This window comes from Stegostoma tigrinum, chromosome 41 (assembly GCF_030684315.1).
Source record: "Stegostoma tigrinum isolate sSteTig4 chromosome 41, sSteTig4.hap1, whole genome shotgun sequence".
Lineage (NCBI taxonomy): Eukaryota > Metazoa > Chordata > Chondrichthyes > Orectolobiformes > Stegostomatidae > Stegostoma > Stegostoma tigrinum.
The window spans coordinates 2,308,784-2,333,118 of NC_081394.1; the positions used below are offsets into that span (position 1 = coordinate 2,308,784).

At 56.4% G+C, this 24,335-nt stretch overlaps 1 protein-coding gene across 2 annotated transcripts in view; it reads left to right on the top strand.

Moving 5' to 3' along the window:
* Positions 1-23,804, top strand: part of LOC125448448 (E3 ubiquitin-protein ligase CBL-like) — a 79,913-nt gene extending 56,109 nt beyond the window's left edge. The window contains exons 7-15 of one of the 2 annotated variants that reach the window (XM_059641371.1): positions 628-759; positions 2,934-3,170; positions 3,830-3,964; positions 6,491-6,625; positions 7,232-7,474; positions 9,331-9,431; positions 12,856-13,020; positions 20,271-20,335; positions 23,248-23,804. In XM_059641371.1, coding sequence (XP_059497354.1) covers positions 628-759; positions 2,934-3,170; positions 3,830-3,964; positions 6,491-6,625; positions 7,232-7,474; positions 9,331-9,431; positions 12,856-13,020; positions 20,271-20,335; positions 23,248-23,426 — 1,392 coding nt within the window. In that variant the 3' untranslated portion in view covers positions 23,427-23,804. The remainder of the gene's footprint in view (positions 1-627; positions 760-2,933; positions 3,171-3,829; positions 3,965-6,490; positions 6,626-7,231; positions 7,475-9,330; positions 9,432-12,855; positions 13,021-20,270; positions 20,336-23,247) is intronic. The other variant, XM_059641372.1, reaches the window with a different exon arrangement.
* The last annotated feature ends 531 nt before the right edge of the window (positions 23,805-24,335 follow it).

Consider the following 24,335-nt stretch of genomic DNA (forward strand, 5'->3'; position numbering starts at 1 on the left):
CCTCTGAGCCAGGGGATCCCGAATCAAGCAACCACCTGCTCCAGAGGAGTGGAGCAACAGCTCTGGATGAGAACATTTTGATGGGAACAGGAGATCAGGTGGTTTGGGGGTTGGGTGGGGGTGTGGAGGGCTGTATGTACCTTGTTGGGGCTGGAGAGCAGGGAGGGGCCGAGTGGCTATTTGATCGAGGAGTCGACAGGGGTGGGGAGGATCCGGGGGCAGAGGCCCTCGTGGACGGAAGGAGAACGGCCACGCCCTGGCGACGGAACCGCGTGGCGGGGACGGCGATCCAAGTGAGTGGGGGTGGGGGAGGCGAGGTGGGTTGGGGGGGGGGGGCGGAGTGCGGGTCACCGGGGTTTGGGAATGGAGGGTCCACGGAGGGACCCGGAGGAGGAATTCGCTGGTCCCCGGCCGTGGGGTGACCGGCGAGAAGGTTTCGGTGGGCTGGTAGGGGCAACGATGGGGTGAATGGCCTCTGTCTGGGATGCAACATTTCCCTGATGCCTGATTTCCCTGATTTTTGGGTTGGCTGGGGTTAACCCCAACTGGGCCGGTGATGGAGGGGAACCTGAGGGTGTGGAACACACTCTTCCTTACCCCTCCTTCCTTCTCTCTCTCGCTCTGTAGGAACAATATGAGTTGTACTGTGACATTGGCTCCACCTTCCAACTCTGTAAGATCTGCACAGAGAGGAATAAAAATGTGAAGATTGAACCATGCGGTCACTTGTTGTGTGAGACCTGCCTCACGGCTTGGCAGGTATGTCCCATTCCCCAACTAGCTCCCTACTACCCTACCCGCTCCTCCACTCTTAACCCCTCTGCCCTCTCCCACTGTGCCCAGGGGGCTCAGAATTAGACCAAGCAACACACCAACAGGGCCGAAGGTAGATAGCTGGCACACAGAGAGAGAGAGAGAGAGAGAGAGATGGAGGGAGGACGGGGAGAAAACAACTAAGGGGATGGAGAGATAGTTTTCTGAAGAAGGGTCCAGGCCCGAAATGTCAGCCTTCCTACCCCTCTGGTGCTGCTTGGCCATGCTGTGTTCATCCAGCTCCGCACCTTGTTAGCGGGTGGAGAGACGGAGTGAGAAAAATCGGGGAGAGGGAGAGATGAGGGGACAGGAAGGAGGGAGACGGAGAGAGATAAAAGGAGGCGAGGGGTGGAGTGGAAATGAGGGGAGAGATGGAGGAGGAAGAGGGAAGAGGGGAAGGAGAGTGGGGAGAAAGGAGGTGAAGGGATAGAGAGAATAGGATGTGGATGGGGTGTGATAGAGGGCGGAGGGGATGGATGAAGGGAGAGAGAGGAGCAAGAGGCAGGGAAAGGAGCGAATGCAGACGACTAGGACACAGTGTAAACCCGTTTCAGAGACAGCAGGGGCTGCAGATGCTGGAGAATCTGAGATAATAAGGTGTGGAGCTGGATGAACACAGCAGGCCAAGCAGCATTTTCTGAGGAAGGGTCTGGGCCTGAAACGTCAGCTTTCATGCTCCTCTGATGCTGCTTGTCCTGCTGTGTTTATCCAGCTCCACACCTTGTTATCTCAGATTCTCCAGCATCTGCAGCTCCTACTATCTCTGGGAGAAATAGATGCCAGTTCATGTGCTGTAAGCATCAGTCTTGCAGAAGATGAATCTTTACCATGCATGGCCCCCCCCGAACTGTACATAACCCAGTGCATGAGGGAGCTGCCGAAGGAGAAAAGCAGAAACAGCTTTGAAGTAAATGAGGGAGCAAACCTGAGGGAAAAAGTCTGGAGTGAAGAATAGAAGCAAGGTGAAGAGAGATAGAGTCATAGAGACGTACAGCACAGGAACAGACTCTTCGGTCCATCTCTCCATGCTGACCCAGATATCCCAAATTAATCCAGTCCCATTCCCCAGGATTTGGCCCATATCCCTCTAACCCCTTCCTATCCATGTCCCCATCCAGGTGCCTTTTAAATGCTGTAACTGTACCAGCCCCCACCATTTCCTCTGGCAGCTCATTCCATACATGCACCACCCTCTGTGTGAAAAAGTTACCCCTCAGGTCCCTTTCAAATCTTTTTTGAAAAGATGCCCCTCTAGTTTTGGGCTCCCCTACCCTGGGGGGGTAAAGACCTTGTCTATTCACCCTATCCATGCCCCTCATGGTTTTATAAACCTCTATAAGGTCACCCCTCAGCCCCCGACGCTCCAGGGAAAATAGCCCCAGCCTATCCAGCCCCTCTCTGTAGCTCAAACCCTCCGACCCTGGCAACATCCCTGTAAATCTTTTCTGAGCCCTTTCAGAGTGGTGGATGGTGGGGTTGGGGTGGGGGTGAGGGTGGGATGGCGAGGGGTCGGTGGGGTGGGGTGGTGAGGGGACAGTTGTGGGGAGGGTGGGGTTGGTTGGAGTGTGCAGAGGAGACAGTGGGGGGGGGTGGGGATGGTGAGGGGGGAGTGGACAGTGGAGGTAGGGTGGGGGCGGCAGGGGTGGTGAGGAGATGGTAGGGGAGGGGGAGGGGCAGTGGGAGGAGCGTGGGGATGGTGGGGCTGGGGAGAGAAAGGACAGTGGGTTTGAGGGGGGCAGGAGGAGTGGACGGTGAGGGGGGAGGGGATGGTGGGGTGGAAGGAGGGAGGGGGCGGTGGGGGAGGAGGGAGGTGATAATTGGGAGTAGGGTGGGGACGGTGGGGGTGGGAGTGTAGGGGACAGTGGGGTTGATGGGGGCGAGGAGATAGTAGGGGATGGGGAAGGGGACGGTTGGGCAGTAGGGTGAGGACAGTGGGGGTGGGGGGGAGAGATTCGGTGGGGGTGGGAGTGTGGGGAAGAGACAGTGAGGCGGGGGGGAAGAGATGGTGGGGTGGAGGGAGGGAGGGGATGGTAGGATGTTGGTCATCATTCTCACTGCCTGACCACCCATTCACCACTCACCGACCCCCACCCTGCCTTGTGACCTGTGACCCCCGGCAGGAGTCGGACGGCCACAGTTGCCCCTTCTGCCGCTCAGAGATCAAGGGCATGGAAACCATTATTGTGGACCCATTCCAACCTCAGCGCAACCAGTCACGGCCCACTGAGGACCCCCGAGCGACCAACCAGACCGCAGAGGGAGACGGCGAAGACGGAGAGCAGGAGGAGGATGAGGAGGAGGAAGATAACTTTGAGGATGTGGCGCTTCTGGTCAACAAGCTGGCCGGACTCAGCAAGGTACCCACCGAGGGCCGGGGGCCGGGGCAGGGCGCTGCCAGGGCGGGTGGGCAGGCTCATTGTGTATCACATTAAACTTCCGTGTGTGTGTGTGTGTGTGTGTGTGTGTGTGTGTGTGTGTTTGTGTGTGTGTGTGTGTGTCTGAGTGTGTGTGTGTGTGTCAGTGTGTGTTTGTGTGTGAGAATGCATGTGTGTGTGTGTGTGAGTGAGTGCGTGTGAGTGTGTGAGAATGCGTGTGTGTATGTGTGTGTGTGTGTGTGTATCTGTGCGTGAGTGTGTGTGTGTATCTGAGTATGTGTGAGTGTGAGTGAGTGCGTGTGTGTGTGAGAATGCGTGTGTGTATGTGTGTGTGTGTGTGTGTGTGTGTGTGAGTGTGTGTGTGTGTATCTGTGCGTGAGTGTGTGTGTGTATCTGAGTATGTGTGAGTGTGAGTGAGTGAGTGTGAGTGTGTGAGTGAGTGAGTGTGTGTGAGTGAGTGTGTGTGAGTAAGTGTGTGTGAGTGAGTGTGTGAGTGAGTGAGTGTGTGTGAGTGAGTGTGTGTGAGTGTGTGAGTGTGAGTGAGTGAGTGTGTGTGAGTGTGTACACAGCCTGGTGGTGCTGTGTTGCTCTCTGTGTTGGGACTCTGACCCTATGACCTGAGTGTTGGATCTGATCTCCAGGCCAAGCGCCCACCGTCACCGATGCCCTCAGCTCGTGCAAACCTCCAACGCCCAGTGGTTCCTCCACGAACAGACCTGCTCCAAGCTCGAAACAACAGCTCCACCACGAGCAGTGCACTCACTACAGACCCCCAGGTAAGTCCTGTCCACAGGGGCTATTCGACCAGACTGCCCTCACTGACCTCCACTCCTCACTGAGAGCACCAGCCTGCGGGGGACCTCAGCTCTTGGTCATCCAACGTTAACCATCAACCACCCTTTCCCCACTGCGCCCTCTGCCAACCGCAACCACCTCCGCAGAATTGCACCAAGCTTTGACTCACAGACACCAATCATTACCAAGCCCCTGATATTGAGACAGTGGCTCAGTGGTTAGCACTGATGCCTCACAGCGCCAGGCCGCTGGGTTCGATGCCACCCTCGGGTAACTGTCTGTGTGGAGTTTGCACATCCTCCCCGTGTCTGTGTGGGTTTGCTCCGGTTTGCCTCGCACAGTCCAAAGATATGCAAGATAGGGTGTATTGGCCGTGCTAAATTACCCATCGTGCACCGGGATTTGCAAGATAGGGTGTATTGGCCGTGCTAAATTACCCATAGTGCCCAGGGATGTGCAGGTTAGGGTGGATTGGCCATGCTAAATTACCCATAGTGCCCAGGGATGTGCAGGTTAGGGTGGATTGGCCATGCTAAATTACCCATAGTGCCCAGGGATGTGCAGGTTAGGGTGGATTGGCCATGCTAAATTACCCATAGTGCCCAGGGATGTGCAGGTTAGGGTGGATTGGCCATGCTAAATTACCCATAGTGCCCAGGGATGTGCAGGTTAGGGTGGATTGGCCGTGCTAAATTACCCATAGCGCCCAGGGATGTGCAGGTTAGGGTGGATTGGCCGTGCTAAATTACCCATAGCGCCCAGGGATGTGCAGGTTAGGGTGGATTGGCCATGCTAAATTACCCATAGTGCCCAGGGATGTGCAGGTTAGGGTGGATTGGCCATGCTAAATTACCCATAGTGCCCAGGGATGTGCAGGTTAGGGTGGATTGGCCATGCTAAATTACCCATAGTGCCCAGGGATATGCAGGTTAGGGTGGATTGGCCATGCTAAATTACCCATAGTGCCCAGGGATGTTCAGGTTAAGGTGGATTGGCCATGCTAAATTACCCATAGTGCCCAGAGATGTGCAGGTTAGGGTGGATTGGCCAGGCTAAATTACCCATAGTGCCCAGGGATGTGCAGGTTAGGGTGGACAACAAAATGTGAGGCTGGATGAACACAGCAGGCCAAGCAGCATCTCAGGAGCACAAAAGCTGACGTTTCGGGCCTAGACCCTTCATCAGAGAGGGGGATGGGGTGAGGGTTCTGGAATAAATAGGGAGAGCGGGGGAGGCGGACCGAAGATGGAGAGAAAAGAAGATAGGTGGAGAGAGTGTAGGTGGGGAGGTAGGGAGGGGCTAGGTTAGTCCAGGGAAGACGGACAGGTCAAGGAGGTGGGATGAGGTTAGTAGGTAGTTGGGGGTGTGGTTTGGGGTGGGAGGAAGGGATGGGTGAGAGGAAGAACACAATGATGCCACCCGAAGGTTGCAGGAACAGCAACTCATATTCCGCCTGGGAACCCTGCAGCCTAATGGTATCAATGTGGACTTCACCAGTTTCAAAATCTCCCCTCCCCCACTGCATCCCCAAACCAGCCCAGTTCGTCCCCTCCCCCCACTGCACCACACATCCAGCCCAGCTCTTCCCCCCCACCCACTGCATCCCAAAACCAGTCCAACCTGCCTCTGCCTCCCTAACCTGTTCTTCCTCTCACCCATCCCTTCCTCCCACCCCAAGCCGCACCCCCATCTACCTACTAACCTCATCCCACCTCCTTGACCTGTCCGTCTTCCCTGGACTGACCTATCCCCTCCTACCTCCCAACCTATACTCTCTCCACCTATCTTCTTTTCTCTCCATCTTCGGTCCACCTCCCTCTCTCTCCCTATTTATTCCAGAACCCTCACCCCATCCCCCTCTTTGATGAAGGGTCTAGGCCCGAAACGTCAGCTTTTGTGCTCCTGAGATGCTGCTTGGCCTGCTGTGTTCATCCAGCTTCACATTTTATTATCTTGGATTCTCCAGCATCTGCAGTTCCCATTATCTCTGATACAGGTTAGGGTGGATTGGCTGTGCTAAATTACCCATAGTGCCCAGGTTCGGAAATGCAGGGATTCGGTGGGGGTGGTAGGTTGGAGAGTTGGTGTGGACTCAATGAGCCAAATCGCCTTCTTCCATTCACACTGTTGCGATTTTGTGACTCTGTCACCCAGGAGTAGGGGGTGTGTGTGTGTGTGTGTGTGTGAGTGTGTGAGTGTGTGTGAGTGAGCGTGTGTGAGTGAGCGTGTGTGAGTGAGCGTGTGTGAGTGAGTGTGTGTGAGTGAGTGTGAGTGAGTGTGTGTGAGTGAGTGAGTGAGTGAGTGTGTGTGTGTGTGTGTGTGTGTGTCTGAGTGTCTGTGTGTGAGTGAGTGTGAGTGAGTGAGTGTGTGTGAGTGAGTGAGTGTGAGTGAGTGAGTGTGTGTGAGTGAGTGAGTGTGTGTGAGTGTGTACACAGCCTGGTGGTGCTGTGTTGCTCTCTGTGTTGGGACTCTGACCCTATGACCTGAGTGTTGGATCTGATCTCCAGGCCGAGCGCCCACCGTCACCGATGCCCTCAGCTCGTGCAAACCTCCAACGCCCAGTGGTTCCTCCACGAACAGACCTGCTCCAAGCTCGAAACAACAGCTCCACCACGAGCAGTGCACTCACTACAGACCCCCAGGTAAGTCCTGTCCACAGGGGCTATTCGACCAGACTGCCCTCACTGACCTCCACTCCTCACTGAGAGCACCAGCCTGCGGGGTACCTCAGCTCTTGGTCATCCAACGTTAACCATCACCCACCCTTTCCCCACTGCACCCTCTGACAACCGCAACCACCTCCGCAGGCTCGGTCCAAAGTTTGACGCCCAGATCCCAATAGCTCCCACACCCCAGCCACCCAATAGCGCAACCTGTGGCCTTTCAACAACCCCATCGCAAGAATCAATTCACCAAGTGGGGCGTCGCAGGGCAGGTGAGGCTCACCATAGGGTGCTGGAACAGCCCTGGGTGGGAACTGCAGTGCTGTCGGCATGGGAGGGTCAGGACTGGAGGGCAGGGAAGAACAGCGATGCCTCGCCCAGGCGAATATCCTGTGCGTGAGTCACTGGCATGTGTGGGCAAGGGAGGGAAGGGGCTGGACAGCCCTGTGGGTCCTGACCACCTGGACTGGGGTTTGGGGTGTTTGCGGGTATTGGGATTCGGGTACAATGCAGGGGTGTCGGAGGGCTGGGGCAGGTCAGAGATTTGAGTAACTGACACCCTCCAACTCCATTGTCCCTCCACAGGAGAGGCCTCCAGGGCGCCCCCCTCTGCCCGGGAGGCCAATCAGCGCAGCCCTGCTGGAATGGATGAAGAACAGGCCCCTTCCCGGCCTCCCCATGGAGCCGTCGGTGGGATCTGGCACAGCACGTGGGCCTCTCCCGCCCGTTCCACACCGGCCAACCAATCCCAGGCCCCGTCAGGACGAGCTCACCGCGATGGACGTCATCCTCGGACGGAAGGGGGCCACCACACGGCCCAATGGCACGGTACGGAGAGAGTGAGGCACTAGCCAAATGCAGGTTGCTCAGTCTCAGTAAACACTGTCGGAGGGTCAGTGCTGAGGGAGTGGGCACTGTCGGAGGGTCAGTGCTGAGGGAGTGGGCACTGTCGTAGGGTCAGTGCTGAGGGAGTGGGCACTGTCGGAGGGTCAGTGCTGAGGGAGTGGGCACTGTCGGAGGGTCAGTGCTGAGGGAGCGGGCACTGTCGGAGGGTCAGCACTGAGGGAGCGGGCACTGTCGGAGGGTCAGTGCTGAGGGAGTGGGCACTGTCGGAAGGTCAGTGCTGAGGGAGGGGGCACTGTCGGAGGGTCAGTGCTGAGGGAGCAGGCACTGTCAGAGGGTCAGTGCTGAGAGAGCGGGCACTGTCGGAGGGTCAGTGCTGAGGGAGCGGGCACTGTCGGAGGGTCAGTGCTGAGGGAGTGGGCACTGTCGGAGGGTCAGTGCTGAGAGAGTGGGCACTGTGGGAGGGTCAGTGCTGAGGGAGCGGGCACTGTCGGAGGGTTAGTGCTGAGGGAGTGGGCACTGTCGGAGGGTCAGTGCTGAGGGAGTGGGCACTGTCGGAGGGTCAGTGCTGAGGGAGTGGGCGCTGTCGGAGGGTCGGTGCTGAGGGAGCGGGCACTGTCGGAGGGTCAGCACTGAGGGAGCGGGCACTGTCGGAGGGTCAGCGCTGAGGGAGCGGGCACTGTCGGAGGGTCAGTGCTGAGGGAGTGCCGCACTGTTGGAGGATCAGTGCTGAGGGAGGGGGCACTGTCGGAGGGTCAGTGCTGAGGGAGTGGGCACTGTCGGAGGGTCAGGGCTGAGGGAGTGGGCACTGTCGGAGGGTCGGTGCTGAGGGAGTGGGCACTGTCGGAGGGTCAGTGCTGAGGGAGTGGGCACTGTCGGAGGGTCGGTGCTGAGGGAGCGGGCACTGTCGGAGGGTCAGCACTGAGGGAGCGGGCACTGTCGGAGGGTCAGCGCTGAGGGAGCGGGCACTGTCGGAGGGTCAGTGCTGAGGGAGTGGGCACTGTCAGAAGGTCAGTGCTGAGGGAGCGGGCACTGTCGGAGGGTCAGTGCTGAGGGAGCAGGCACTGTTGGAGGGTCAGTGCTGAGGGAGCGGGCACTGTCGGAGGGTCAGTGCTGAGGGAGCGGGCACTGTCGGAGGGTCAGTGCTGAGGGAGCGGGCACTGTCGGAGGGTCAGTGCTGAGAGAGTGGGCACTGTGGGAGGGTCAGTGCTGAGGGAGCGGGCACTGTCGGAGGGTCAGTGCTGAGGGAGTGGGCGCTGTCGGAGGGTCAGCGCTGAGGGAGCGGGCGCTGTCGGAGGGTCAGCGCTGAGGGAGTGGGCGCTGTCGGAGGGTCAGTGCTGAGGGAGTGGGCACTGTCGGAGGGTCAGTGCTGATCGAGTGGGCAGTGTCGGAGGGTCAGTGCTGAGGGAGCGGGCACTGTCGGAGGGTCAGTGCTGAGGGAGCGGGCGCTGTCGGAGGGTCAGCGCTGAGGGAGTGGGCACTGTCGGAGGGTCAGTGCTGAGGGAGCGCCGCACTGTCGGAGGGTCAGTGCTGAGGGAGCGGGCGCTGTCGGAGGGTCAGTGCTGAGGGAGCGGGCGCTGTCGGAGGGTCAGTGCTGAGGGAGCGGGCCCTGTCGGAGGGTCAGTGCTGAGGGAGCGGGCGCTGTCGGAGGGTCAGTGCTGAGGGAGCGGGCGCTGTCGGAAGGTCAGTGCTGAGGGAGCGGGCACTGTCGGAGGGTCAGTGCTGAGGGAGGGGGCACTGTCGGAGGGTCAGTGCTGAGGGAGCGGGCACTGTCGGAGGGTCAGCGCTGAGGGAGTGCGTTGAACCTGCCGGACCTTTGACCTGATCTCCGTTACCCGCAGGAATCAGCCGTTGGGATTAATATCGAATCTCAGTACCTGGAGCCCCCTCCCCTCATCAGTCCCCCTGCGGATCGCTCTAGTGGCTCAGATTCAGCCTCGGCGTAAGTGACCACCGCCATCCTCCTCCCCCAGCCCCCCCCTTGCCCCCTCCCATTACCTCTTCCCCTTTCTCCCTCTACGTTTATGCCCTGCCCGCTCCCCCCGCTTTAATCATCACAGCCTACACCCTCCACAAGACTTCCCTTTCTCTCTGCTTCTCTCATTCTCTATGTCCCATCGTACTCTCTCTGTCTGTCTCCCCTCTGCCCCCCCGCCACCCTCCGCTATCTACATCTCCATCCCCTTTCTCTCTTCTGCCTTCTCTCTCTGTCTCTCTCATCCCCTCCTCCTCTACCTCTCTCACTGTTTCTTTCTGTCTTCTGCGCAGCTGTTTGTGCTCCGTCGCTCACTCTCTTCCCACTCCGTGTCTCTCCCTCTGTCTCTGTGCCTCTCTCTCTCTCTCTCTCTCTCTGTCCTGCCTCGCTCTTTCTGCATGCCCCTGTCACACTCCTGTTTTTCTTCCTCTTCATTCACTCTTTCTCCCACCCACCCCTTTCTTCACGCTGTTTCCTCGCTCTCTTTCTCTCCCCACTCTCCATCTCTCCTTCCGCAACCTTTCTCCCTCTGCCGCCCTCCCCGTTTGTTTGTCTCTTACTGCCACACTTCTTTCCTCACCCTCTCTCTTTTGCCCTCTCTCTCTCTCCCCCCCCCATCTCTTTCCTGTTCCCCTCTCTCTTTCTCTTGCATTCCTTCTTTAGCAACCCCTCTCCGTCTCTTGCATTCCCTCTGTCACCTCCCCTCTCTCTCTCTCTCTCTCTGTCTCTTGCATTCCCTCCGTCACCCCACTCCTTGCATTCCCTCTGTCACCCCCCCCCGCATTCCCTCTGCCACCCCCCCACATTCCCTCTGCCACCCCCCCACATTCCCTCTGTCACCCCCCCACATTCCCTCTGTCACCTCTCTCTCTCTCTCTCTTGCATTCCCACTGTCACCCCCTTTCTCTCGCTCTCTCTCTCTGTCTCTTGCATTCCCTCTGTCACTCCCCCACATTCCCTCTGTCACCTCTCTCTCTCTCTCTTGCATTCCCACTGTCACCCGCTTTCTCTCTCTCTCTCTCTCTTGCATTCCCTCTGTCACCCCTCTCTCTTTCTCTCTCTCTCTCTGCCTCTCTCTCTCTCTCTGTCTCTTACATTCTCTCTGTCATTCCACCCCTTGCATTCCCATTGTCACCCGCTTTCTCTCTCTCTTGCATTCCCTCTGTCACCCTGTCTCTCTGTCTCCTGCCCTGACTTTTACCCCCTCTGCCATCTCCACCCCTTAATTTCCCTCACCCCACCCGCTTCTCTCCCCTGTACCCTCCCTCAAACCCCATGATCATGGACAGATGACAGTGTCCCTGCGAAAAGAGATACTGACAGATCAGCTAAACATTGCCAATGCCTGCTCTGTGCTCCAGTGCAGTTGAGTTTAGGATTTGGGTCTGTTGTGGCTAGAGAATAATCATTCCAGACGCCCTAAAGTCCATCGCTGGTCTGTACTTGCGCTCCACAAACTCTATCCAGCCGGAATGGCCTCTGGAAGTGGGATTTCCTGACTTCCTGCTCCCATTCCTGAGGCCAGGCCTGATCCCACTACCTGAGGCGGAGTAAGTTCAACACCTTTTGATGGGGAAACCGAAGCAGAGATGGAGATTCTTGAAGGAAGTGAGCAGATCCCAAATGGATGCATGTCTTCAAGGGAATCCTTGAGTGAAGAACCTCAGTGAATGAGGGCGGTGGAACTAACTCTTCAAGTCGGCAAGTTGTGAAATTGAGTTGAAACGATGGGAAGTGAAACGCCGCTTGGATGAAGCTGACAAATCTCTTTGCGTTGGAGCGACCGGCCAGAGTGCGAACATTCAACGCTTGCAAGCTCGCGGTGGCTCGTGACCCGTGTCAGGCAACCCTCGCCCCTCTGTCAGGTTCACATCGACGCGACTGAGCAGGTATCTCGTCACACATGCAGGCCCCTGTGTGTGCAGCTCAAGGAGCCTTTCCCCTCACTGCTGATCGACAACGACGTCCTGCACCACCAGTCCCAGTGTTCCATCAGATTGGCAGTGAGAATTCCTGCTCACCGCGGGAAAGGGCCAGGCCCAGGAAGGTAGCGTTGTCCTCAGAATGAGCAGGTGCCAAAACAAAGAGCCATAAACTGTGCACAATTTAATGACTATTCACATGCAGAAACTGATGAAAGTAGGATTGACAACAGTTCTCGACCCAAATTTTATTTCTCTGTGTTAGCCATGAATTTTAGATAACGGGTATCTGTAACTGGTGATACATGCAACTTATTTATCCAGGATAAGGGGATTTTGGAGAAATACAAATGTATGTCGCGTGCGGGTTGACTTCTAATTTCTGCTGTTATTGGCTTCGGTTTACATCGTTGCAACTAATTAAACACATAACGCCGGCAGACCTGATGTTTGCAGCTTCGCTTGATCTCTGCTCAAAGCAGACCTGGAGCCCGGGATCTCTCCGGTACTGGGTTTCGGTCAGACGTTCCTACAATCCCAGAGTGTTCCTCACCATGTTAAATGGACGTGATGGTTTAACGGCCTGATGTATCATGCCACCACACCCCCAACCTCCACTCCACCACCCCCACCCGCCCACCCCCAACATCTTCCAGCTCCTGTTGTTCCCAAGATGGCCCTTTACTATGTCGATGTCTGAAACTGATTGCACTGAGAACATCAACAGTAATATTGACCTTTTTTTCTCTTTGTGTCATCTGTGTGATGGTATGTGTGTGTGTACGCTGTTCGTGTATGCTGTTTGTGTGCGCATGCTGCCCGTGTACGCTGCCCGTGCGTGTACGCTGCCTGTGCGTGTACGCTGCCTGTGCGTGTACGCTGCCTGTGTGTGTACATGTTATCTCTGTGTCTGTGGGCGTGTGTCTGTGTGTGTTTTCCTGCATGTTACTGTGAATCTCCTTCATCAATCTGTTCCCTTCACTTTTTCTCTCTATCTACCTGTCTATCTGTCTGTCTGTCTGTCTATCTATCCATCTATCAATCTATCTATCTATACTTCTATGTCTCTCTTTCTCCCTTTGTCTCTGTATTTCTCTTGATTCCTCTCCATCTGTGTATACTTCTTTGCATCTTGCTGTCTCTCTCTTTCTCTATATCTCTCTCTCTCCTTTCTGTCTCTCTCGCTGTCTATCTCTCTCTCTCTCTCTCTCTGTCTCTCTCTCTGGAGATCCTTTTCTCTCCATCTATCTCTTATGTGTTCTTCCATCTCTCACTCCCTCTCTGTCTATCTGTCCCTATCTCTCGGTCGCCCTCTCTGGACCAACTTTTTCTCTGTATGCCTCATCTCTGCCTATCCCTCTCCCCCCACCACCCCACCCCCTCCATGCCTCTGCCTGTACCTCCCCATACCCCCTCCATGACCCCCCCCCCCACCCAATGTCCCGTCAATGTTGCGTCTTGTTGGTCAGGACCCCTCCCAGAGTGCCGTTCCTCTTCGATGAGTGGTCAAGCAGCGAGGACGAAGAGGATGAAGATGACAAAGACGACCTCCTGGTGACCTCGATGGGCCGTCCTCAGCCCCGGTACCCCCCCTCTGCCGACTCGCGCCCGACCCCCAGCGGCTGGGCACCATGGTAACCGTCGCTCCGTCCTGACCCCCTCCTCCTTCTGTTCCCTGCCCTTGCCCCGCAAGTGATGCCAAGGAGCCCGAACCACACAACAGAGTGTGATGGGGGTAGAGGGAGCGTGGGGAGGGGGAACAGAGCGTGACGGGGGGAACAGTGAGGGTGAGGGGGAACAGAGCGTGGGGGGTAGCAGAGCGTGAGGGGGAGGGGGAACTGAGCGTGAGGGGTGAACAGTGAGGGGGAGGAGGAACAGAGCGTGAGGGGGGGGAACAGTGAGGGGGAGGGGGAACAGAGCGTGGGGGGTAGCAGAGCATGAGGGGGAGGGGGAACAGAGCGTGAGGGGGGGAACAGTGAGGGGGAGGGGGAACAGAGCGTGACGGGGGGAACAGTGAGGGTGAGGGGGAACAGAGCGTGGGGGGTAGCAGAGCGTGAGGGGGAGGGGGAACTGAGCGTGAGGGGTGAACAGTGAGGGGGAGAGGGAACAGAGCGTGAGGGGGGAGAACAGTGAGGGGGAGGGGGAACAGAGCGTGGGGGGTAGCAGAGCATGAGGGGGAGGGGGAACAGAGCGTGAGGGGAACAGTGAGGGGGAGGGGGAACAGAGCGTGAGGGGGGGAACAGTGAGGGGGAGGGGGAACAGAGCGTGGGGGGTAGCAGAGCATGAGGGGGAGGGGGAACAGAGCGTGAGGGGAACAGTGAGGGGGAGGGGGAACAGAGCGTGAGGGGGGGAACAGAGCGTTGGGGGGTAGCAGAGCGTGAGGGGGAGTGGGAACTGAGCGTGAGGGGTGAACAGTGAGGGGGAGGGGGAACAGAGTGTGGGGGGTGAACAGTGAGGGGGTGGAGGAACAGAGCGTGAGGGGGGGGAACAGTGAGGGGGAGGGGGAACAGAGTGTGGGGGGTAGCAGAGCATGAGGGGGGGAACAGTGAGGGGGAGGGAGAACAGAGTGTGGGGGGTAGCAGAGCGTGAGGGGGGGAACAGTGAGGGTGAGGGGGAACAGAGCGTGGGGGGTAGCAGAGCGTGAGGGGGAGGGGGAACAGAGCGTGAGGGGGGGAACAGTGAGGGGGAGGGGGAACAGAGTGTGGGGGGTAGCAGAGCGTGAGGGGGGGAACAGTGAGGGTGAGGGGGAACAGAGCGTGAGGGGGGGGAACGGTGAGGGGGAGGGGGAACAGAGTGTGGGCGGTAGCAGAGCGTGAGGGGGAGTGGGAACTGAGCGTGAGGGGTGAACAGTGAGGGGGAGGGGAACAGAGTGTGGGGGGTGAACAGTGAGGGGGTGGAGGAACAGAGCGTGAGGGGGGGAACAGTGAGGGGGAGGGGGAACAGAGTGTGGGGGGTAGCAGAGCATGAGGGGGGGGAACAGTGAGGGGGAGGGAGAACAGAGTGTGGGGGGTAGCAGAGCGTGAGGGGGGCAACAGTGAGGGTGAGGGGGAACAGAGCGTGGGGGGTAGCAGAGCGTGAGGGGGGGAACAGTGAGGGTGAGGGGGAACAGAGCGTGGGGGGTAGCAGAGCGTGAGGGGGAGGGGGAACAGAGCGTGAGGGGGGGAACAGTGAGGGGGAGGGGAAACAGAGTGTGGGGGGTAGCAGAGCGTGAGGGGGGGAACAGTGAGGGTGAGGGGGAACAGAGCGTGAGGGGGGGGAACGGTGAGGGGGAGGGGGAACAGAGTGTGGGCGGTAGCAGAGCGTGAGGGGGAGTGGGAACTGAGCGTGAGGGGTGAACAGTGAGGGGGAGGGGAACAGAGTGTGGGGGGTTAGCAGAGCGTGAGGGGGGAACAGTGAGGGGGAGGGGAAACAGAGCGTGAAGGCTGGAACGGTGAGGGGGAGGGGGAACAGAGCATGAGGGGGGTCACAGTGAGAGGGAGGGAGAACAGAGCGTTGGTGGGGGAGCAGAGCGTGCGGGGGAGGGGGAACAGATCGTGGCAGGGGGGAGGAACCAGAGCTGAGGGGGGGAACAGAGTGTGGGAGGGGGAGCAGAGCCCCCACCCCCCAATGCCATGCATCCTTATCTTACGCAGCAGCCTCTTGTGGGCACCTTGTCGAAGGCCTTTTGGAAATCTAGGTACACCACATCCACTGGGTCCCCATGGTCCACCATGCTCATAATATCTTCATAGAATTCCAAAAGATTTTTCAAGCATGACCTGCCCTTCACGAACCCATGCTGCCCAATGGGACAATTTCTGTCGAGATGCCTTACTATTTCTTCCTTGATAATAGACTCGAGCATCCTCCCCACTGCAGAGGTTAAGCTAACCGGTCTGTAATTCCCCATCTTTTGTCTATCTCCCTTTTTAAACAGAGGTGTCATATTTGCTGTTTTCCAATCTGCTGGGATTGTCCGAGGGTCCTGTGAATTTTGGAAAATTACTGTGAGGAGGCGGACCAGATCATGAGGCGGTGGGGGGCGGGGAGCAGAGCTTGAGAACATAAGAACTAGGAGCAGGAGTAGGCCATTCGGCCCTTCGATCGTGCTCCACCATTCAATAAGATCATGGCTGATGTTTTCGTGGACTCAGATTCACTTACCCGTGCTCTCACTGTATCCCTTAATTCCTCTATCGTTAAAAAAAATCTACCTTAGCTTTATAAACGTTTACTGAAGTAGCACCAACTGGGCCAGGAATTCCACAGATTAACAACCTTCTGGGTGAAGAAGCTCCTTCTCAATTCAGTCCTAAATCTGCTCCCTCTAATCATGACACTATTCCCTCTTGTCCTAGCTTCACCTGCCAGAGGGAACATCCTCTCTACTTCTTGTCTTATCTATTCCCTTCATAATTTTATGTTTCTATAAGATTCTCCCCTCAATCATCTGAATTCCAATGAATATAATCCCAATCTACTCAGTCTCTCCTCATAAACCAACCCCCTCAACTCCGGAAGCAACCTAATGACCCTCCTCTGCACCCCCTCCAGTGCCAGTACATCCTTCCTCAAGTAAGGACCCCAAAACTGCACACAGTACTCCAGGTGTGGCCTCACCAGCACCTTGTACAGCTGCAACATCACCTGTCTGCTTTTAAACTCAATCCCTTTAGCAATGAAGGACAAAATTCCATTTGCCTCCCTAATTACTTGTACCTGCAGACCAACCTTCTGCGATTCCTGCACAAGGACACCCAGGTCCCTCTGCATAGCAGCATGCTGCAACTTTTTTAACCATTCAAGTAATAATCCCTTTTGCTATTACTCCTACCAAAATCTATGACTTCACATTTATTTACATTGTATTCCATCTGCCAGACCTTTGCCCACTCACTCAATGTATCTATGCTCCTCTGCAAAGTTTCACAGTCCTCTGCACACTTTGCTCAGCCACTCATCTTAGTGTCATCTGCAAACTTTGACACCCTACGCGTGGTCCCCAACTCCAAATCATCTGTATAAATTGGAAATAATTGTGGTCCCAACACCGATCCCTGAGGCACACCACTCGACACTGATTGCCAGCCAAAATAGCACTCATTTATCCTCACTCTGCTTCCTGTTAGTCAGCCAATCCTCTATCCACGCTAATACTTTATCCCTAATGCCATGCATCCTTATCTTACGCAGCAGCCTCTTGTGGGCACCTTGTCGAAGGCCTTTTGGAAATCTAGGTACACCACATCCACTGGGTCCCCATGGTCCACCATGCTCATAATATCTTCATAGAATTCCAAAAGATTTTTCAAGCATGACCTGCCCTTCACGAACCCATGCTGCCCAATGGGACAATTTCTGTCGAGATGCCTTACTATTTCTTCCTTGATAATAGACTCGAGCATCCTCCCCACTGCAGAGGTTAAGCTAACCGGTCTGTAATTCCCCATCTTTTGTCTACCTCCCTTTTTAAAAAGAGGTGTCACATTTGCTGTTTTCCAATCTGCTGGGATTGTCCGAGGGTCCTGTGAATTTTGGAAAATTACCGTCAGTGCACCTGCTATTTCTCCCACCATCTTTTTTAGTACCCTGGGATGCATTCCATCGGGGCCAGGACACTTATCAATCCTTCGCTCCATTAGCTTTCCCAACACTACCTCTCCCATAATAATGATTATTTCCAGGTCCTCACCTACCTTCGTCTCTTTGTCAATTTCTGGCATGTCATTAGTGCGAAGACTGTGAAGACTGATACAAAATACCTGTTCAATGCCTCAGCCGTTTAATCATATCCCATAAGTAAATTCCCCTTCTCATCCTCTAAAGGGCCAATGTTTACATCAGCCACTCTTTTTCATTTTATATATTTATAGAAACTTTTGCTATCTGTCTTTATATTCTGTGCTAGAGATAGCAGAAACTGACGATGCTGGAGAATCTGAGATAACACGGTGTGAAGCTGGATGAACGCAGCAGGCCAAGCAGCATCAGAGGAGCAGGAAAGCTGACATTTCGGGTCGGGATCCTTCATCAGAAGAAGGGTCCCGACCCAAAACGTCAGCTTTCCTGCTCCTCTGATGCTGCTTGGCCCGTTGCGTTCATCCAGCTTCACACCTTGTTATCTTATATTCTGTGCTAGATTTTTTTTTTCTCATGATCTATCTTACTTTTCTTTATAGCTCTTTTTGTGGCTTTCTGTTGACCTTTAAAGTTTTCCCAATCTGCTAGTTTCATGCTGTTTTTGGCCACTTTGTATGCCTTCTCTTTCAATTTGATAGACTCCCTCATTTCCTTACACACCCAGGGCAGATTACCCCTTTTCTTACAGTCCTTCATTTTAACTGGAATATACTTTCGCTAAGCGCTTTGAAAAGTTGCTTTGAAAGTCCTCCACTGCTCGTCAACTGTCCGTCCATAACATCTTTGTTTCTGGTCTGCCTGAGCCAATTCCTTCCTCATTCGATGGTAGTCCCCCTTGATCAAGCACAGGACCCTGGTATTGGATTTTATCTTCACACTCTCCATCTGTATTCTAAATTCAACTATACTGTGATCACTCCTTCCAAGAGGATCCCTAACTGTGAGGTTATTGTGAGCGGGGGGAGCAGAGCATGGCGGGGGGGGTGGGGGGGGGGGGTGGGGGGTGGAGCAGAGCATGAGGGGGTGAGCAGATGGTGGGGGGGTGGAGCAGAATGTGAGCGGGGTAGGAACAGAGCGTGGTGGGGGGTGTACAGACCGTTTGGGGGGAGGGGGTACAGACCGTGGGAGGGGGAACAGAGCGTGAGGGGGGCGAGCTGAGCATGATGGGAGGTGCTGAGCATGAGGGCGAGGGGAACACAGCGTGAGGGCAGGGGGAACAGAGCGTGAGGAGGGGGTACAGAGCGTGAGGAGGGGGTACAGAGCGTGAGGAGGGGGTACAGACCGTGGGAGGGGGAACAGAGCGTGAGGGGGGCGAGCTGAGCATGATGGGAGGTGCTGAGCATGAGGGCGAGGGGAACACAGCGTGAGGGCAGGGGGAACAGAGTGGGAGGGTGGGGAACAGAGCATGAGGAGGGGGTACAGAGCGTGAGGAGGGGGTACAGAGCGTGAGGAGGGGGTACAGACCGTGGGAGGGGGAACAGAGCGTGAGGGGGCGAGCTGAGCATGATGGGAGGTGCTGAGCATGAGGGCGAGGGGAACACAGCGTGAGGGCAGGGGGAACAGAGTGGGAGGGTGGGGAACAGAGCATGAGGAGGGGGTACAGAGCGTGAGGGTGGGGTACAGAGCGTGAGGAGGGGGTACAGAGCGTGAGGAGGATGGGGAACACTCAAAACCCCACACCCCCCCACTAATAAACAAAGCCATTCCTCACAATCCCACAATCCCCTCCTTATAACGCCCCCACCCAGACACTGAGGGAGGCCAATCAGCCCATCTTGCCTGGAATTGCACTGGTGATCTCTCCCTCCCATTAACCCCACTTGCGTCGGACTCTCCCTCCTCCGTCCCCAACCCCCTCTACTCCCCACCCCTGCGCCTCAGTCCTTCAGACCTTCCCTTTCCCCCGTGACTGACCCTCCTGCCCCTCAGCGACTCGATCGAAAGCCCCCAGCAACACCCCCACCCATGATTTGCCCCCAGCCCCCCCCCCAGTTGTCACATTCCAAGTGGGTGCCCAGTCGCTACCACTGCCCTCATGTTGGGGAGATTGCGAGCTTCCATCCCCTGACAGGGTCAAACCCTCTGAACACACCCCCTCCCAACGTTGTCTCAGAATTCCTCCCCCCGCCCCGCCTCGGAATAACATACACCTCCCACTGGGGATAGCAGGGGTCTTTGGGGGCGAGGGGAATGAGGAGATGGGAATGGAGGGATTGGGGAGTGAGAGAGAGAGGGAGGAGGATTCAGTGGGGAATGAGGCGAAGTGGAAGGGGTGGCGGCGAGGGAGAGTGAGAGCGTTGAGGAGGGAGGGGAAAGGTTGAGAAGGACAACAGGAGAGGGAGAAGTGAGGGAGTGAGAGGAAGGAGATGGGGAAATGGGAACAGGGGAATGATAGGGAGGCAGGGAACTGGCTAGGGAGCGAGGAGAAGGGGGCAGAAGTTGAGAGAGGGAAATGAAGTAGAGGAGGGGGGGTGTTGAGAGGTGGTAGAGAATAGAGGGGAGGGTGAGAGTGAGAGGTTGGAGAGTGTGAGTCACGGATGTGAGAAAGAGTGGAGGAGAGAGGGGAGGAATGGGAGGGGAGATGAAGCAGAGGGAGTGACAGTGGAGATGAGAGAGTGAGAAACTGGGTGGAGGGGAGGAAGGGGAAGGGAAGGCAGATGAAGTGGACGGAATGATAGTGGAGTTGGGGGAGTGAGAGAGCAGAGGGTGCAGAGGAATGGTTGGGGAGATGAGGCAGAGGGAATGACAGTGGAGCTGTGGGAGTGAGACTGGAAGAATGGGGAAGGGAGGGGAGATGAGGTGGAGGGAGTGACAGTGGAGCTGTGGGAGTGAGAGAGCAGAGGGAGCAGAGGAATGGCGGGGGGGAGATGAGGCGGAGTGGAGCTGTGGGAGTGAGAGATCGGAGGAGGGAGTGGAAGAATGGGTCGGGCAAATGAGGTGGAGGGAGAATAGAGGGGAGTGAGAGAGGGGTTGGAGGGAGTGATCATAAGTATGAGAGCATGGAGGAGGGAAAGTGAAGGGGGAGCAGAGGCATTAGAGGTCAAGGGAGGAGGGCTGCAGGTGGAAGTGGGGCAGGACATGGTGGAGAGAATGGGGGGGATATCATGCAGACAGGTGGGGTTGGTCTCTCTCGGGTGATGGGATAGGGTTTGAACTAATCAGCCTGGGGTGTGGGGTGCGTTCTGCAGTCCTCCCTGTATGCACCCCCTATCCTAACACCCTCCCTCCAGCCCTGTCTAACAGAGACCCCTCCCACTGTTCACAGGCAAACATGGAGTGAGCAATTGGATCGGAGACCAGCCACATCTCAGGAATCTCAGATCCCAACAGGTCAGTATCTCACCACCATCTCAAACCTGGGGCAGTCAGTCAGCTGAGGGGCTGGGACGGGGTAAGGTAAGTTGGAACTGAAATGGGGCTGAGGTGGATTTATAAATCTGTTTAAAAAGCAAAACTTAATCATTGATATCTAGATCTGAAAGGCAGTCTGAGGGTACAACAGAAGTTAACGTGATCCTTGTGACTCATGGTGTGGCTATAAGGTTATGTTTCACACTCTGTTTCAATTGAAAGACAAATTGGACTCTTGATTTGTGGCATATGAGCTAACCTGTGTTCTGCCTGGCAACAGGCCCAGGAGGCTCAGGTCCTCTTGTGGGGTGGGATAAGGGGTTCCAACAGTGAGAGTTACCAAGGCGAAAAAAAACTCATTCCGCAGAGGAAAGGCCAGAAAACACATCACCAAAGTTTTGTTTTAAGCAGTGAAAGAGAGTGAGCAGGAAAGAAAGAGAGAGAGCTGCCTGTTTTGGTGAGCGACCGGGCAGAATGCAGTAACGAGTGAGGCTTTCCTGGCAACTTGACTGAGACCAGTGGTTGTCTGTGGGAGCCAGAAGGCCCTGGAGAACTGGGCGGTGAAGGGTTTGAGCTGATGAGTGGGATAAAGAGTCTCAGGTTGGGTAGGAATTTCTTGGGAGAGACCCAAATTTGTAAAAGCAACCAGGCAGTTTGAGAGTATCTTGCTGCAGTTGTGTGTGTGAATTTCCTGTCCCTTTATCCGAGGAAGAAGGTTCTGGCAATGGAGGGAGGGCAGCAAAGGTTTCTCAGGCTGTATTCCTGGGATGGCAGGGCGGGCAGAGGGTGGATCAGCCAGGAAAACATCCACTGGGGTTGAGGAGAATGAGGGGGAGTCTCACAGAAACTGATAAGATTCTGCCAGGACGTTGGTACGGGAAGGATGTTCGGAGGGGCCCAGAGCCAGGGGGTTCACAGTCTGCAGGAGATGGGATAGGACTGAGATGAGGAGAAATATCTGTCCCCCGAGAGTGGGAGAGCCTCTGGAATTGTCTGCCACAGAAAGCAGTTGAGGTCAAAACATTGAATGTTTACAAGGAGGAGTAAGCGATAGTTCTTCAGGATAAAGGGAAAAAAGGACAAACGGGAACAGGAGGCTGAGCTGGATGGTCAGCCATTATTCTGTTGGGGGGTACAGAGCGTGAGGAGGGGGTACAGAGCGTGAGGAGGATGGGGAACACTCAAAACCCCACACCCCCCAACTAATAAACAAAGATAGGGAGGGGGTGTAGGGGCTGGAGGGGTTTACAGAGATAGGGAGGGTGTGTAGGGGCTGGAGGGGGTTACAGAGATAAGGAGGGGGTGTAGGGGCTGGAGGGGGTTACAGAGGGGGAGGGTGTGTAGGGGCTGGAGGGGGTTACAGAGATAGGGAGGGGGTGTAGGGGCTGGAGGGGGTTACAGAGATAGGGAAGGGGTGTAGGGGCTGTCCTGTGTACCACTAGCAAAACATTGAAAACTGGAGCCAGGAGTGGGCCATTCAGCCCATCGAACCTGCTCTGCCATTCAACAGAATAATGTTTCGCTAGTGGTACACAGGACAGCCCCTACACCCCCTCCCTATCTCTGTAACCCCCTCCAGCCCCTACACACCCTCCCTATCTCTGTAACCCCCTCCAGCCCCTACACCCCCTCCCTATCTCTGTAACCCCCTCCAGCCCCTACACCCCCTCCCTCTCTGTAACCCCCTCCAGCCCCTACACCCCCTCCCTATCTCTGTAACCCCCTCCAGCCCCTACACCCCTCCCTATCTCTGTAACCCCCTCCAGCCCCTACACCCCCTCCCTATCTCTGTAACCCCCTCCAGCCCCTACACCCCCTCCCTATCTCTGTAACCCCCTCCAGCCCCTACACCCCCTCCCTCTCTGTAACCCCCTCCAGCCCCTACACCCCCTCCTTATCTCTGTAACCCCCTCCAGCCCCTACACACCCTCCCTATCTCTGTAACCCCCTCCAGCCCCTACACCCCCTCCCTATCTCTGTAACCCCCTCCAGCCCCTACACCCCCTCCCTATCTCTGTAACCCCCTCCAGCCCCTACACCCCCTCCCTATCTCTGTAACCTCCTCCAGCCCATACACCCCTTCCGATCTCTGTAACCCCCTCCAGTCCCTACACCCCCTCCCTATCTCTGTAACCCCCTCCAGCCCCTACACCCCCTCCCTATCTCTGTAACCCCCTCCAGCCCCTACAGCCCCTCCCTATCTCTGTAACCCCCTCCAGCCCCTACACCCCCTCCCTATCTCTGTAACCCCCTCCAGCCCCTACAGCCCCTCCCTATCTCTGTAACCCCCTCCAGCCCCTACACCCCCTCCCTCTCTGTAACCCCCTCCAGCCCCTACACCCCCTCCCTATCTCTGTAACCCCCTCCAGCCCCTACACCCCCTCCCTATCTCTGTAAACCCCTCCAGCCCCTACAGCCCCTCCCTATCTCTGTAACCCCCTCCAGCCCCTACACCCCCTCCCTCTCTGTAACCCCCTCCAGCCCCTACACCCCCTCCTTATCTCTGTAACCCCCTCCAGCCCCTACACCCCCTCCCTATCTCTGTAACCCCCTACAGCCCCTCCCTCTCTCTGTAACTTTGAAACAGCTGAAACTGAAGGGTCGAGATGAATGATATTGTTGATCAGATCAACACAGAGACGGTGTTTCAGTTCGTGGTGGAGGGTGGGATATGACTCCAGGAGCAGACAGGACCGTCGAATATTCAATGGGGATTTCACGGAAAACGGTCTTCCTACGGCAAGTGGGGAAAATGTGGGAGTTGCTGGGGGGGAATGTGGGACTGCCTACAACAGGGAGTTGGGGACAATGCTGGAGTTGACCGAACAGCAGGGATTAGTGGGTCTAAATGGTCTGGTCCTGAGTAGTAAATGCTTGCGCTCGGCCCTCAGGGAACCAGCTGCTCCTCACGGAGTGTCCATCCCGGGATCCGGTTGCCACGGTGATGTTAATCCAGGAGGGCTTCAAACGTCAGGATGTGCACAAAGCCCTCAGGATCGCTCGGAATGACCTGGAAATTGCACGGACCATCCTGCGGGAATTCATCGCCAGGGCCAAGCTCACCAACTAGACCTCAGTCTCACACCGTCCACTCCTGGAGTCACGGTGTGGGAACGATCCCATGTGGATATTGCTGCTTCGCACATACAAACCTGCCGACACTCCAAATATCCAGGTGTTGCCGACCTCAACGTCCCAACGCCATCTCTGACTGTCGCCCGCCTTTCCACCCACCACTCCCTCTCAGGCTGTCCCGGCTGATCAGCAACATGAACCATCGCAAGTGGCTCCCATCGCTTCCCACCCACATTCTCTCACAGACACCGCCCCCTACTCCCACACGAATCCCACCCACAACGTTGGATTTCACGTTCCCCAACGTACAGTTCATTCAGATTCCTACTTCCCACTGGCCAACATGAGACCTTCACCTCGACTCCCCACCTTACCTCCCGATCTCTGCAAACTCCTGCACTCCCTACACCCCCTCCCTATCTCTGTAACCCCTTCCAGCCCCTACACCCCCTCCCTATCTCTGTAACCCCCTCCAGCCCCTACACCCCCTCCCTATCTCTGTAACCCCCTCCAGCCCCTACACCCCCTCCCTATCTCTGTAACCCCCTCCAGCCCCAACACCCCCTCCCTATCTCTGTAACCCCCTCCAGCCCCAACACCCCCTCCCTATCTCTGTAACCCCCTCCAGCCCCAACACCCCCTCCCTATCTCTGTAACCCCCTCCAGCCCCCGAGACCACCTCCCGATATCTGTAAACCCCTCCAGCCCCTACACCCCCTCCCTATCTGTGTAACCCCCTCCATCCCCTCACCCACTCACTATCTCTGTAACCCCCTCCAGCCCCCTACACCCCCTCCCTATCTCTGTCACACCCTCCAGCCCCTACAGCCCCACCTTATCTCTGTAATCCCCTCCAGGTTCTACACCCCCTCCCTATCTCTGTAACCCCCTCCAGCCCCTATAC